Source organism: Ixodes scapularis, unplaced genomic scaffold (assembly GCF_016920785.2).
Source record: "Ixodes scapularis isolate PalLabHiFi unplaced genomic scaffold, ASM1692078v2 PGA_scaffold8__174_contigs__length_109621045, whole genome shotgun sequence".
Lineage (NCBI taxonomy): Eukaryota > Metazoa > Arthropoda > Arachnida > Ixodida > Ixodidae > Ixodes > Ixodes scapularis.
This window is the reverse complement of record NW_024609883.1, coordinates 65,477,461-65,492,430: the sequence shown is the minus strand read 5'-3', so window position 1 is coordinate 65,492,430 and position 14,970 is coordinate 65,477,461. Positions and strand designations below refer to the sequence as shown.

The following is a 14,970-nucleotide window of genomic DNA, read 5'->3' as shown; positions in this document are numbered from 1 at the left end:
TCGAATCCTGTCGACTGCGCAAACATTTTTTCTTTTTTTTAAGAAGACAGATGGGATGGCAATCGATGTGAGCACGGATGCTGGACGGACAAGGCTAGACCCTAGGAGCTTTGCCCCTAAAAGTTGATTTTGAAAAAATGCCATATTTACATCGAACAACATCTAGAGCAGGGGTGGCCAGGCTGACCCAGTCTAAGAGCCGCAAACAAAACCACGAAACCTCCAAAAGCAGCGGGGGGGGGGGGGGGGGGGGGGGGGGGGGCACTTTTGTCCAGAGCAATATGCGAAACTCTAACTACTTTCAATCTATCCAAATTAAAAGTAGTCCAACTACGTAAGGTAGCAGTAGCACAAGACTACCAAACCGCAACCTGCCTTTAGGTTTAAATCGCATTCCATTTCTCTTTTTGAGGAAGTGCTTGTGTGACCAGGAGGGAGGCGGGGGAGTGGGGGCGGGGGGGGGGGGGGGGGAGGGGAGGGGAGGGGGGGGGGAGGGAGGGGTGTAAGGGAGGGAGCCGGGAGTTGCGAGCCGCACTTCAATACGCAAAGAGCCGCATGCGGCTCAAAAGTTGCAGCTTGGCCACCCCTGATCTAGAGAGTAGTATTCCCAGAAAGTTTAATTAGTTTACAGTGCATAGTTAATTTTTTATAAATTATTTTCAGTCCAAAGATGCTAAAGAAAAGGTAGAGGTTGGAGCACTTTCAATGCATTTTTCTCCACTCCACTTTTCGGCATAAATTTTACTTTAGGAAAACTATCGTTTTCTTATTACACAATATAGAATTATTCTTAGGCAGTTTTCTGGGATAGAATGTTGTGAGAAACATGCCTGGCTGGTTAATTTTCTACTTTAACATTCTTTAATGCTAGAAATACTAAATTTGTAAAGAAGTGCAGACATGAAAAAAAAAAATTTCATCTTCTTATGGAGTTATACTTATGAAAAACAAAACAGTATGGCAAAATAACTAGCTGGGTATGTGCTACGGGTTCTCAAACTGGGTTCCGCGGAACATAGGGGTTCCGCAAAGTGCTCACTTGGGTTCCGTGACCACAGGAACCGACTGAACCCGGCAGCAGAAATGTGGCTGGCCCTAAGCGTGACTGAGCCATGCATCGATTCGCTGTTGCGATCAAAGCAACCCCACCCTTCACACTAATATGTATACTGTCTTTCTTTGTAATCCCACCCTTCAGTCTGATGTGTGTTCTGCTTTTTATTGTTTTATCTGTGGAATAAATATTTTGTGAACTCTTCTATTGAAAGTGTATCCAGGCAGCAAAACGGCGGGGAAGAAGGGGGGGTCTCCTCAGCACTCTTTAAAGGTTGCCGGGGTTCCGTGAGACTAAAAAGTTTGAGAATCCCTGTGCTATGGGCATTCCTGACTATATTATACATAAATGTCACATTTTCATTTTATTTTAAAACGATAGTTTTTCTAAGCGAACACACTGACTTCCATATTGTAACACTCGTAACAAGTTTTAGAATTGAAATAGGACAATAAAATTTGGCAGGGATGGTCTTGCCACTCACAAACTTCCACTGCAAATTTGACTGAAATCAAGCAAGTGGTAGGAGAAGTTGATTTTTCTGGGTAGTGTCCCATCCTAAATGCGGTAGCTTTACGGGGTGGGTGGTGCTCTTAGTTGGTGTAGAGCCTAGGGCAGGATGATCTAGGCACCACTTTCAACGCTTGGTGTGGGTGGTGATCTTAATTCAGCTGGTGCCTAGGACAGACTTAGGTACGAAAACAGATTACATCACACCATTCTCTCTTTGGGATGCCGTGCGCGCATCCCCTTCAGCACCACCCGGATACAAAGCCTTTGCGCTGAATTTTCTGGGTCACCACGGAGCGATGTGGTGACCCAGAACACTGACTGCTTCGTAGGGATTGTTGTTCCGCGACGCTTGTGCGATCAATGCCACGGCTATGTCGCAGCTGGGTGAAGTGTTAAAATGTTTTGGTATGGTAAAAGTATGGGCCTTGTTCTGTACGCCGGAATGCCCATGCGGCAAAACGAGAACTCGCCCGACGAAGGCTGTAGCAGTTCGACGCCGGAATCAGCCCGCAAAGGAGTAGTGATTACTGAGTACAGAAGGGTAGGTTCACACTTCAACTACAAACATAAAACACTGCAAACAAAGTAATATAAATTCCCTAATAAAATTCCTTGTGGAGAAACCTCTCATAATCTCGTTAATGCTGCAGCTTATACAACCAGATATTGAACTCAATCATTTTTGTCACGTGTATTTATTGACAATTTCATTGTTTGCCAGCAGAGCTAGGGGTGACGCACTACTCTAATCCAATACAGAAGCTACATTAAACTGATGAGCTCGGAAAAAAGGAAAAAAGAGACTCTGACACCGTGGATGCTGCAGTTACTTTGCTAGGTGGCGCAAGCTATTGCCCATTATAAAAAGCTTTACCACAACTCCTTTATTAATCCAACCATTCATACAGTCAGCTTCGTTGCGAGCATTCTAAGGAGAGAGTGAAAGGTATAGTCCGCTTTTATTTGCAAAAATTTCATGCCAAAACTTTATACAAAAAATTAGGATTTAGCCTTCCTAATCTCTTGGCTAGTTTTATTTTGATACACTAAACGATATGCAGTCAGTAAATCTACGTCTAAACTCGTTTCATGGTCGCTTTAAAACCACTGAAAACGCTGGGAATGTGAGTCGACTCACCATGATGCCATTGTTGGCGCGGACACAGTTGAACATCTTGCTGAGGAGATCTTCGCCGCTCTTGATGGCCGAACGCTTCTTCACACTACCGGATACCACTCGACCCACGCTGCCGCCGAGCTGTAGTGAGAAAAGTATTAGGCGTCCATTCGTCTGACGAGCGATTTCATAAATTTTGATTGTCAACAACGTTCCTAGTTTGCTGAGAGTTGTGTTCAACAATAATTCATTAACTGCAACTGTTTTGCATAGTTCCTTGACCTTTGTCAAGCAGACGAGCGTCGTCTGCTCACTGCACCCATTGGAAGACGGCACCACAATCCTCGCTACTTAATCGTCCGAATTTTCATTCGTCGTTTACCGTGGCACGGATGTTGGTTTCGTTTTTAGAGCGATTGACTTATTGGTGACACTTTGCCAGGATATCGGTGTCGGCGTTTGTTGCTGTTTGTCATCGCGGCGGAGATAGAAAAACCCTTCTTATCTGCACTCGTGGCGTGAAAAGAAAAAAGTCGGGTGTTCCCACTGGTTGTGTGCACCATGACCCGCACCGCACGAAAAGAGATTATGCGTCTGCCTCTAGGCTCATCACTGAACGTCAACATTACATCCTCCCTTCGCCGCCCAACACCAGAAAAACCTGCGCCTTCGCTGGCGTCTTCACTGCCGCAGACTCGTCCCAATGGCACCACCGCGCCAAGGTCGTACTCCATCCCAGGAGCGAGCGTGGGGGGAACGGGTCAGTTTACGACTGGCTTCCGTGGTCGAACACCTTCAACGTAGCAAACCCGCAACGGACGTTTCACCGATTTCATGCTTCGCCGATTCCGCGCTCTGTGCCAAGATGACGTCCCACTCATCATAACCGACGACTTCAACGTCGACCTTGGCGGCCGCAGGAACGAGCTGTTCTGTAGCCTCGTCGCAACGAAATCGGACCTCTGCGTGGTGTCCGATGGCAATGCACCGACAACGTGTGCCGGCACCATCATCGGTCTTGCGCTTACGAAGAACACTGATGCACATCCAGGGTCTCGCCTTGCCCACTTACTTTACCATTCGCCGAGCACTCGTGGCAGACTCCACAATGGCAACGGGCATCAACCACTTCGCAACCCCGTCCTTGGGTACGGGACGACACCATTTTGCTCGCACTGAGCGAACGTGCTACGGCTATCGCTTTTACTTCATCGCAGATTGCGGTCGAAAAAGGGTGGATTTTTACGGGGAAGGAGCTAGAAATACACCTTTTATGAAAACTCGACATTGCAACAGGTAGGTGTCCATTATTCCGGCCAATTCTAGAACGCGCCTGGGAATTTGTGCCCCCGTATAAACCAGTGGTCCTCAGCCACAGATGTTTCGAGGACACCTTTGGATCGGCAAAGTGATAGGGGACCCCACTTGCCGGGGGGCAAGGAAATGGTATTGAATGATCCCAATTACAAAAGAGTTAACGAAGGAAATTATATGCATGCAAACCAACTTTGCAGCCCTCAAACAGAAAATATTCGACCCTACCCACTGAGTGCACATAATTTTGTCTACAGTCAAACCCACTTATAACAATCCCACATAAAACGACGCATCGGTTATAACGACCAGCTTTCAGAAAATATGGGCATTCAAGACCCTACCCATTAAAATTGGTCCAGATAAAACGACTGTTTTTCAAAGCATCTTACTGTTACAACAAACACTCAAAATCTGCTTTCAGAAGAAAGAAAAACAAAAAAAAACCTCCCGCACCCAAAAAGAAAAAAAATGAAAAAAAAAGATTAAAAGAGCTACATCTCGGATGCGGCGCTCCAGGAGACGCTCAAGGTCATTTCCACGGCCGCGCAACATATTTCCCCTGGGAGGAAACAAAACTAAAAAAGCAAAAAGCATGCAAACTGGCGCAGTACCTTGGCGCCAGTTTGCATGCCCCTTTAATGGAATATATGGCTCAATCTATATCATGTCACGTGACAGCATAAACTTGCATGACATGACATCACATGACACTGCATCGTGTGAAACCATGAGGTGATATTGTAACGTCACGTAACCATGTCATGATGTTCTGTGGCGTGTCTCAGAATCGAGCAACCTCATGACTGTTGTATGTATACAATGCCGCTTTGAAGATTGAAACTGTACGGTTCTATCGAACAAGGGCGTCGAGCAAAGCTGCCAGACTCGTCTCACCCGCGACATGGGACCACAGACGCAGTTGATGACGACGTTGAGCGCCGAGCGCTGCACGTCGGGGTCAGCTATGATCTCCCCGTCCGCTGCGGCCAGGATGACGCTGCAGAAAAGCCAGACAATCGGTGAATCCCTTGTCACCATCCATACGAAAAGTACAGAGACTGGGGGCCAAAAAAAACCGAACGGTCTTTGCACTGACAAGGCCGTCCACCTAGCGACGAACGTGGCCATTTTTCCTTCGACTTCCATCAGTTCAAACTCTGTTTCATCCAAACCTTTCAAACGCATAGCATTTGTAGAGTTGGTCCTTCGTGCTTCCGTGTTGGGATGTAGCGTAGATGGGGATGCCACGCTGATGACATCACAGCGTTCACGTGATGTCGTCAGCATTTTAAAAGGATCACTGTGACGTCCACACGTGAACACAGTAATGGTGTCAGTGTTCACACCACAAGAGCAGCGCGACGTTCGTTATCTAACACCATCACGTGACACGTAGCAGAGGACCTTTAAGTGCTACGCATCTAGAGTGGCTTTGGGATATGCAAAAGGGACAGGTAGTGTTTTAGCACCCCCCATGAAAAGCAGACAAGCTAAAGTCAAATGCCTCTACTACGAAAGCGGCCGTTTATCAAAGTAAAAAAAAAGTGTCGGTCAATCTACTATGTGTTCGATGTGTTTCTCTGACTACTACACTGAATTCTTGTTTAATAAATATTCAGCCTTTCCACTGGTGAAGACAAAGTGGAAAGGCTGAATAAATTCAGCCTTTCCACTCTGCTAAAGATTAGAGTGGAAAGGCTGGAAAGGTTGTTGCCATCTATGAGCGACGGCAGCAACCACACAACCAGACAACCAGCAAGCCAGTCGTCTCGTTGCCGCCGTCACTCATAGATGGCGGTAGCTGTCTGGAATTTTGTGTCGACATTTATTTTTTGACGAACACGAAACTGGGGAAACTAGACCCTTAACAGCTCCGCCGTAAAAGTTAAATTTATAGAGTATAGACCACGGCCGCAGTCTTGTGTGCAATACAAGTGAAGTTGCCTAAGCGTATTTCAGAATGGCATGAGACCAAATTTGACAGACGGAATTTGAAAGTGGAAGATCAGGTTTCCACTCAGCTACAACCTCCCAAGGCAAAACAGTTCTTTGAAGCCGATATCAACATTACTGTTAAGGCCCGTTCACACTCTTGCGACCTCTTAAACCTGGGTTCCTTAAAACTTGTTAAACCAGAAAACACACTGGCGCCATCTATTGGGAAGCAGTGTAAACTCGGCGGTCCGGCATATTTTTTTTTTATTTCTCGAGCATTATTCTTTCTTTCTTGACTCGAAAAACTTTTGACAATGTTATAAACGAGCCTTTCTATGGGTATTACGCACATTTGACCTCGAAAATCCCGCAAAACCTTCGCTCTTGTGAAATGCAGTTCCAGGGTCACCGCATAGGTGGTGCCACAATGTCAGTGTGTTCCCTCATTCTAAAAACATTTAAGAAGTTGTAAGAGATCTCGTCTCTCTCAGTCGTACTCGATCGCAAAAGTGTGAACGGGCCTTTAAGCTCACTCAAAAAGCACATGCCACAAAGTGCCGTTACGTGACACAAATTTATCGTGCACTCCACTTTCCAGAGACGTTTTACAGTGGGCCACAACTTCAACGTGCCGCATGCGCAAGGTAAGCCTGCAAGGTGTTGGCATCTCTCTGGCCACCCTCCAAGATTAGCCGCCCCCCGAATTCCGCCTCCTGGTCGATCCATCCTCGAAGACAGTGCCGCTGCTCACCTCATGCCCGCAGCTGAGCGCACCTGGCCCGTCGACAGCGCCACTGCCTGGCACAGCGCCAGCTGAGCCCTGGGCGCCACCGAGCACACCGCCAGCACGTCCAGTGCCGACCGCACCGTGTCTGCCTTGTTCGAGTGGTTCCAGTCGTACGCCATTGCCACCGTCTGCAGGAGCAGCGACACCCCGCCCAGCCGCACCAGCTCCTCCGCCGGCGACCAGCGGGCACGCGCCGGCAGCAGCTCCAGCAGCGTAGAGACGTTCTCGGCCACGGCCTCCGCGGTGAAGCGCGCCGCGCGACATCGGTGCTGGCTGGACGACGATGGCGGCGCGCCGGCACCAGAGGGCAGCGCCGAATGCAGGGGCGGCGGCGGGGAGCCGGCGGAGGTGATGGCATTGGAAGCAGCGTTGGCAGAATTGCGGGCGTGGGAACGGCGGAGCGAGTCTGCCTTGAGCGCCAGGTGCGCCTCGTAGTAGCGCTTGAGGGCCACGCAGACGTGCCGCGCTGTTTGGCGGCTCGCAAACACCTGCGGGGGGGGCGCTGCCGTTTAGAACGCGGGTCATCAAACCGGGTTCCTATGATCCGGTGGTTAGCAAATGGGGGTTTGCGTGCCCTTTGGGGTCCTCCAAGACCTTATTAGGATCCCCGAAGCCCTCGACCATCAATCGAGCGGAGCAATAAACTTCTTTTTTCTCTTCTTATTCCTGGCAATCCCGCAAAGGTAAGAGACCAAACTAAATGCACCGAGCGAGTGGGGTCGATTATTCTCCGCTTCAGAACTTCAAAGTTTGTTGGCACGCATTTGGTTTTCTTTGTTTACCTTTTGGCCAATGCAATCATCCAATAGCCCCATCCCCCTGGTGGAAAGGGGATCAGTTCCGTTCAAACCCCAAAACATCGGCGGTTGAGAACCACTGCCATAGTCACTGCCAAGAATAGAACTGCAAGGGAGAGCTTTAGTTGCCTCCAGCACCAGCTTCCCACCTTTGACTACGCTGGGGCGTCTTGTGCACCTCAAGGCCGGGCACGCAGCCCAAGCACGGAGGAAGGCAAGGAGCATGTGAGGTAGGCCGGGCATTCAAAAGACGTGCCCTGCCATTCTTTTACTGTCAGTGACCCTAGAAAATGGTACCTCAGAACAACCCCCAAAGGTTCCCCGAGCACTGGAATTTCCTCGACTACCTCTGTCCCTAGGTACAAAATGTTCCCGGTTCGAGCCCTGTTTTACCAGATTCGAGTGCCCATCAATGCATGACTACGAGTTGAGTACCTCCCAGCATATGCATTATTGTTTACACAGCCAAGAAGTTCCCCCACTGCTTTACTGCGTCAATGCCAAGGAGAGGCGGAGCTCTTCAGCTACAATTTGGGGCAGGCATGGGTTCCTCATGTTTAAAAAGTGTCCCATGCCATGGGTTCTCAAACAGAATTCCTAGAATTCCTAGGAATGGTCCCAGAGCTCCCAAATTTACTCGACTGTCCCTACACCAATGTAAGCACTAATTTAGAGGATCTGAGCCATCCATTAACACATACCTATCCTGCAAACTTTCTTTAGTGCGTGCAATCGTCTACGCAAGGTTTGTGGGCGTCTACCGCACTTTATGGCCCCAATGTCGAGAAGGAAGGTGTTCTTCGGCCGCCAAGATTGAAAAGTCCCCCCGAGATTGGAAAGTTGGAGAATGAGCTACGCTTTGAAGCGTGGCTCGTTTCACGGTTCTAGTGCCAACGCTACAGTGCGTGGAACGCGTCCTCGGCATCGAGTTTAGTATCCTATCCCGCCTATACCGTATTTGCAAAAATAATGCCAGTTTTTTTTTTTTTTCTCCAAATTACGCGCTTCAAAACACACCTCACGTTATGTTCAGAATCAAGCTTGGCCATGAGGTATGTGAGTCGGGGGTCGCTCCGACTGAATGCGGGCGATTGGGTGGGGAGGAGAGTTGTTAGTTCTTGCGCCACGTGAAGGGAGCAACACAGAACGTCGAAAGCATTCTTCAACGTTGTAGTGCTTGTACAACAGACGCGGCCACAGAAACAACAAAAACGGCAAAAACGCGACACGCCGATGCAAGAGTGTGGCCAATTCGAGCCAAGCCAAGACAGGCTAAAAAGACACCAGCCAAGCAAAGACCGCTGACCGTGTCAACGCAATCGTCAAGCACAAGGTATGCTTTTACGCAGAGAGACAGTAGCCAGCAGTCTCTTCTGCCTGTGTGTTTTTTAGTTTCGGCTCGAGCGTGTTTTGGCGTTGGTGCGTTGGCGCTTCCGCTTCGTGCGCTTCGTAAACCAACCGACCTGACACAATGTGCCGTGGTTCCGGGGCTTGCGGACAGAGCTTACCCCGAAGCAAAACAAACTATGAGATATCTCCGAAGTTGCAACAGTTACTATCAGAGACTAAACTGTCGCAGGAAGTGGCCTAGAGTACCTTTAACGAGAGCACTTCCGAAAAAGAACTAGAATACCTGCTAGATATACGGCGATGTCTCGTTAATAAGGAACACCTCCATTCCCCCTGAAAGCATTCATAATGCAAGCTGTCCGTAATAATGAAACAAATCTGCATCTTACCCACTTCGTCCCCGAAAATGGGTCCGTTTCAAAGAGACACGACCAATCATAAAGCAACACCCGAGACTGTGATACGCATCACGGTCTCGGTCGTGACGTTACCATTAACTATCCAACTTGTCTGCACGCTCGCTGTTTTTTCGAGGTACGACATCACTGCTACAAGTCAGAATTTCCCGCTGCTGGCTAGACCGAACGTTTACCTGCCAGACGAGCGCAGGAAATGGCTAAACCTGGCGGAAAAACCACCGAGACGGTGACCCCACCTGGTCGTCGGAGGGCGAGCTCCCCTCGGCGTTGTTGGTGCGCACGAAGACGTCCAGGGTGCTCATGACGTTGAGCAGCTTGCGCAGGCCGTCCTGGGCGTCGAACAGCTCCAGCAGGGACCGGAACGGGAAGGCCAGCCCGAAGAACATGGTGGCGTGGCAGCGGCTCGAGTCGTGCGAACGCTCCATTAGCCACAGCGCATACCTGAGTGACACAGAGTTTGCATTCGCAGCTTTTTGCCCGTGCGCAGAGAAAGTCGTCGCTTTAGGAACAGGAAACTTACTGTACGAGGTCTGCCAGGACGGACTGCGGTAGCATGCACACCTGGAAGTGGACAAGAGACGACATGGAATGAAATCGATACGGTGCGACAGATCTCTCTTACCGATATAAACACGGCGCACAAAGTGATAGAAGGAGACTGGACAAGCGCTTGTCCAAACCTGTCTGTAGCCTAGAGTGGGGTTCTCAAACTTTTTCGGCCCACGGAGCCCCAGCAAGCCTCTAAAAAGTCCCAAAGAACCCCACCCCTGCCTTAATGCATACCAATAATACTGGGCAATAAAGGCATTTAGATAGTGAACAAGAGTTAATTGCACTGACAAAATAAGAAGGCAAAGGGGTTAACCTGGGGCACAACGTAAAATATATAGTATACATATTAGTGCAGAGGGTGAGGTTTCCTTGTCCGCAACACCAACCCAATCCATGGCTCGGGCCGCGGAAATGAAAGCAAAATTAAAGGGGGACCTTTACTTTGGGTGCTTCCGGATTCCGTGAGTTTAGCCTCACGCAACCCGTATTCTGCGGAACCCAGTTTGAGAACCCCTTGGTCTATAGCAGGGGTGGCCAAAACGCGGCTCGCGAGCCGCATGCGGCTCTTTGCTGGTCCAAGTGCGGCTCGCGGAACCCACGTAAGGAAGCCCCCCCCCCCCCCACCCCCCTTTCCGCGTTTCCCCAGGAAAAAAAAAAGAAAGAATTTCAGGCAGAATAAAGTATGGCTCGCGGTTTGGCTACTTTATTACGTATTACTTGATTACGTATAAGTGCACAAGGCTGTATTGTCGTACAGCCTTGAGCAGTCATACGTACAGTCATACGTACGTATACGTACACAGTCATACGTACTGAGCAAAATTTAAATTTGCCCCCCCCCCCCGGCTCTTGGAAGTTTCGTGGTTTCGTCTGCGGCTCTTAGGCCGGGTCAGCCTGGCCACCCCTGGTCTATAGTCACTGATGTTAAACAGTGAGAATGGCAGGGCATGTCTTTCGAACGGCCGGTCCCCAGCAGGCGCTCCATGCCTTCCGTTGTGCTTTGGCTGAGCATGCGACCGAAGAGCACGAGGTGCCGAAGCGTTGTCGAAGGTAGGAAACCGGCTAATTTTTATAGCAGATCTTACTACTGGCAATCGCGACGACCAGCAAACAGCCGCAAGTCGGAACTAGACTCTTTTGACTGCGATGACGTGTGAAGTGGATGCCGTCTCGCGCATCACCGAGCACGCTCCACCGCGCACAAGCCCAGCAAGAAGGTGGGAGATCGAGGGTGCCTTTTATTTCTATTTCTCTAGTTATGGCACCTGATTGAGATCGCAGCCCTCCCGTCAGTGGATGTGACTGCACTGGCAAATTCCCCTACTTTTCGAGACCACATTTGAACAAAGTTTTACGATAAATTGCAAGTAAAAAAAGCGCAATGGCGCATGATCGAGGATGGTCATGTTTTGTGCGCTAAAGAAACGAGAATTCCGTTTGAGGCCTTAAAGGGAAAGTGGAACACGTTTGTTTTCTTCGAAGGCGAAACTAAACGTGAGAAAACACGAAAAAACCTCCGACCAATCATGACGTCATAAGAGGATCTTTTGGCCGCCAAGCGCGTGTCGCTCAAGGGCCACACGTGCAACTGCAAGCTTACCAGGCGTATTCTCCCGCACTGGTATTGGTTGTGACGTCTTTTTCTGGCCTTTTGGAACAATATTGAGAGCATGCATGCATGGCTTTAATAGGCACTGAAGGTGCGCAAGTGGAAATTCCAAAAAACTCCTTTTGTGACGTCCCGCTCTGGGAAGGAGGGCCTTCAGCAATACTTCAAAACTGATTTTCTGCAGCCTCCATGATTCTGGAGGTCAAATGAAGACGACTGAATTGTTTGTCCTCAAATAAAAAAACACTTCAGCTTCCCTTTAACGATAGGTTTGTACATTGCCCCAACGGCTGGTTCACAAACTTGCAAGCACTTATGACCCGAGAGGTTGAAGGTTGGTTCACTCAGGGCAGTTTTCCTACGTAAAGTTACGTTACGACTGTTCACGATCGCTTACGTCACTAGTCACAAGGACATCCGTGCTTCAAATGAAGCATGGTGACCGGTTCAAGAAGCAGCTTTGACGTGAAGTACGAAACATGAACGTCCTGGTCACCCCTCACGTGACGTAAGATGTCGCAAGCAAACGCCCGTGTGAACCGACCTTAAAAGCCAGTTTTAAGCCTCTCGCGACTGCTTACAATCGGCTGCGAAGGCTGCACAGACGGTTGTAAGCAGTCGCAAGTGCGCGAAACAGCCTTAACAGCCTTTACAGCTACCGCCAAAACCTTCCCCAACACTGCAAACATTTTGTGCAGATTCCCCCCAGAATATCTCGGTTTTCCCCTGGCCGGGACAAGTTTCCTCGACGCTCTGACGTCGCCGACGAGATGGCACTGTACTCACCCTCTCCATGGCGTCCTCGCTGTACGCCAGGTAGTAGAGACAGATGGAGACGCCAGTGGCCGCGACGGATGGCCGATGGACTTCCAGCAGGCGCTGGAGGCCTCCCACCGCTATAAACTCCAGGGCAAACTTCTTGTGGCACAGGAGTGCCGCCAGGTACTGCAACCGAACGCGTGACACGTTGCACTCTGCGGTTCAGACTGCATCGCGTAGCTATGACTTTGGCATTGTTGCCGCGGTCGGGTACGAGTTAAGAATGTCCCACAAGCTCCTCTCGCACTCTCGTTACCACTAGCCGCTGTTCATACGCAATGCATAAATTGTCTGCTACCAAGACGCACTTCACGGAAAGATCGTGTCGTGGATACTGCCTTTCCGGGTTGGTCCGCAGAGCAATTTGATGTTGTGGTTGTTAGGTGGTGGCATTTATTTGGCGCATTCTCAACGTATATCCGACTACAGTTCCAATACAAATAGGAATAAACAAAATTAAGTTTAAATGCAAGCACCAAACAACTTTCAGATTCTACCTTCCTTTCAAATGGTCATGTATTACCACTACTCCCAATATAATAACAGTAAGTTTCACTGCAAGCACCAAACATGTGAACTCTTTCCGACGACCACATACGACAAACGGGCGTCACCTCGTAGCTCTAGCTATTGTGAGGTTCAAGCTCAAGTGCGGAACATGTCTCAACCTCCATTTGTGAGTGCTGCTTTATTTACCATATTTTTTGGACTATAATCCGCAGGCTATAGGCTTTTAAAAGTTAAAATTTCCATCGAGCGGGCTATAAAAGGGTTTGTTTTTCAAGATCAATCATTATGGCAAGACGTGACATATTTTGTTAATGACCGAGTATGTTATTGATGATTTACGAATAATACAAACTTCTTAAAGAGCTAATGAAGATGGCATTTGTCGGTGTAAGTGGTGTATGAAGAACTTTTACCTAAGGACTAGACCAGGTGTGGACTATCTAAAAAAAGGCTTTCTATACCAATCCGAAATTTGCCCCTGTGGACTATACATCAGGTGCAGACTATAAACCGGAGAGTATGGCGCACCTTTGCATTGCACGAAAGCAAGGACGAATGTGAATGCACAGCAAACCATCTCCAAAGTGACACACCAAACATGTGAACTCTGGCTTGCCAAGTATACGAGCCAAGACATGCAAAACATGCAAGTTCTGACCCACAGAGAGTAAGAGGTTCAACTCACAAAGCTCATGATCTACAACTTGCAAAGCACGTCAGCTATGATTGGCAAGCCATAGAAGCTCTAACTTGCAAAGCTTATGACTAGGGTTCCATGTTTTTGGATAAACCTGATAAACTACGAAAAACATTCGCTGATAAAATTTTCGGCAAATTGGATTTATCCGAAAAACTCTAAATTTCAAAGTCACGATGGTAAAATAAAAAGCCAAAAAGATGGTATATTACAAATAAAGTTTGCAGGATCACAGGGCTAGTGGTACTAAGAAAAGGCTAATTAAGTTTCTTTTCATTATTTTTTATCTCGGATTACTGACGACAAGGAGATTCGTGTATCTCGTAAAGGTTAGTTCAGTACGATATAAGCTGAAGCACTTCTGGACCACAAAATGCCACTGTTCCGGATCCCAGTTTGGACTGTACTGCTTGCGCTTCTTAGAGGGAGGAGGGGTTGTGTTTTTATGACAGTGAAAAATGTGAACCTGTAGATTTCATAGGATGGGGAGGGCAGTTGAAGGTATTATGCATCCAGGAGTTAGGCTATTTCAAAGTACCAACGTTTATTGACAGTATTAACTGTCGTGGGACAGTTAGTACTGACAATTGCAAGGGTGCCAATGTTAAATGCAGCTGCAGAAATATCTTTAGATGCTGGCGATCCTTTTACAGTGGAGCTGTTAAGGGCTAGGTTCCCCAGGATCGTGTCCGGTATCAAACGCCTGTAGACACAAACCTACCTGGACAGCTACCGCCATCTATAAGCGACGGCGGCAAGCACACAACCAGTCTGGTTGCCGCCGTCGCTCGTAGATGGCGGCAACCTTTCCAGCTATCACAGAAGAATGGATAGTTGGGCGCGTTGGTGGGAATTCATCGTAGGAAACAGCGCGAAAAACAGACGACGACGAAGAAGAAGCACATGTAACGAGCGCATCGCTCGCACGCGTGTTTCTTCGTCCTCGTCTGTTTTGCACGCTGTTTCCTACGCTCTTATTAGTTTCGATTTGGACTTAAGATGGGTCGGCCGCGCGCCCTTTCGGGGAAAGGCTGGCTGCGGAAGGAGCGGCGACGTACGCAGCAGCTCGAATGGGTCGCAACCGCCGCAAAGCCACTGTCGCCTCGACTTCCACTGCGTCGAGCGCTTCGGATTCCCTTGCCAAAGAAGAGCACATCGCTCGCCTGGAAAGCCTCCGCTGAGAACAGAACCAGCGATGTAAAGAGCGCCGGCGGGCCAACGCCTCGGACGACGATTGTGCCACAGAGGCCAAGCGCAAGCGCACGGCGCGGCGACGACTGCACTCTATGCCGGCTGAACAGTTCCCGGGCGCGACGGCGAAATTTCGGAGGGAGTTTGTGTATTACCCGTTTGGCGTCAAGTGCGCCGTGTGCGACCGACTCTGGTTCGCCAAAGACGTATCCACGATCGGTGGCATGTCAGACGAGAAGAAACGGGAAACAGGCGCCTGCGCGTCGCAGCAGTGTATCGAGTACAGCTCCGCTAGCCTTCCTT

The 14,970-nt window shown here is 49.1% G+C and overlaps 1 protein-coding gene across 4 annotated transcripts in view; it reads right to left on the bottom strand.

Annotated features, from left to right (window-relative positions):
• The window catches only part of LOC115329991 (DDB1- and CUL4-associated factor 1), a 69,367-nt gene that overhangs the window by 37,461 nt on the left and 16,936 nt on the right, over positions 1–14,970 (bottom strand). For all 4 annotated transcript variants that reach the window (XM_029991705.3, XM_042286871.1, XM_042286873.1 and 1 more), the window contains exons 9-14: positions 12,237–12,395; positions 9,810–9,850; positions 9,526–9,730; positions 6,688–7,211; positions 4,896–4,998; positions 2,706–2,825 (exon numbers count right to left, since the gene is read on the bottom strand). In XM_029991705.3, coding sequence (XP_029847565.1) covers positions 2,706–2,825; positions 4,896–4,998; positions 6,688–7,211; positions 9,526–9,730; positions 9,810–9,850; positions 12,237–12,395 — 1,152 coding nt within the window. The remainder of the gene's footprint in view (positions 1–2,705; positions 2,826–4,895; positions 4,999–6,687; positions 7,212–9,525; positions 9,731–9,809; positions 9,851–12,236; positions 12,396–14,970) is intronic.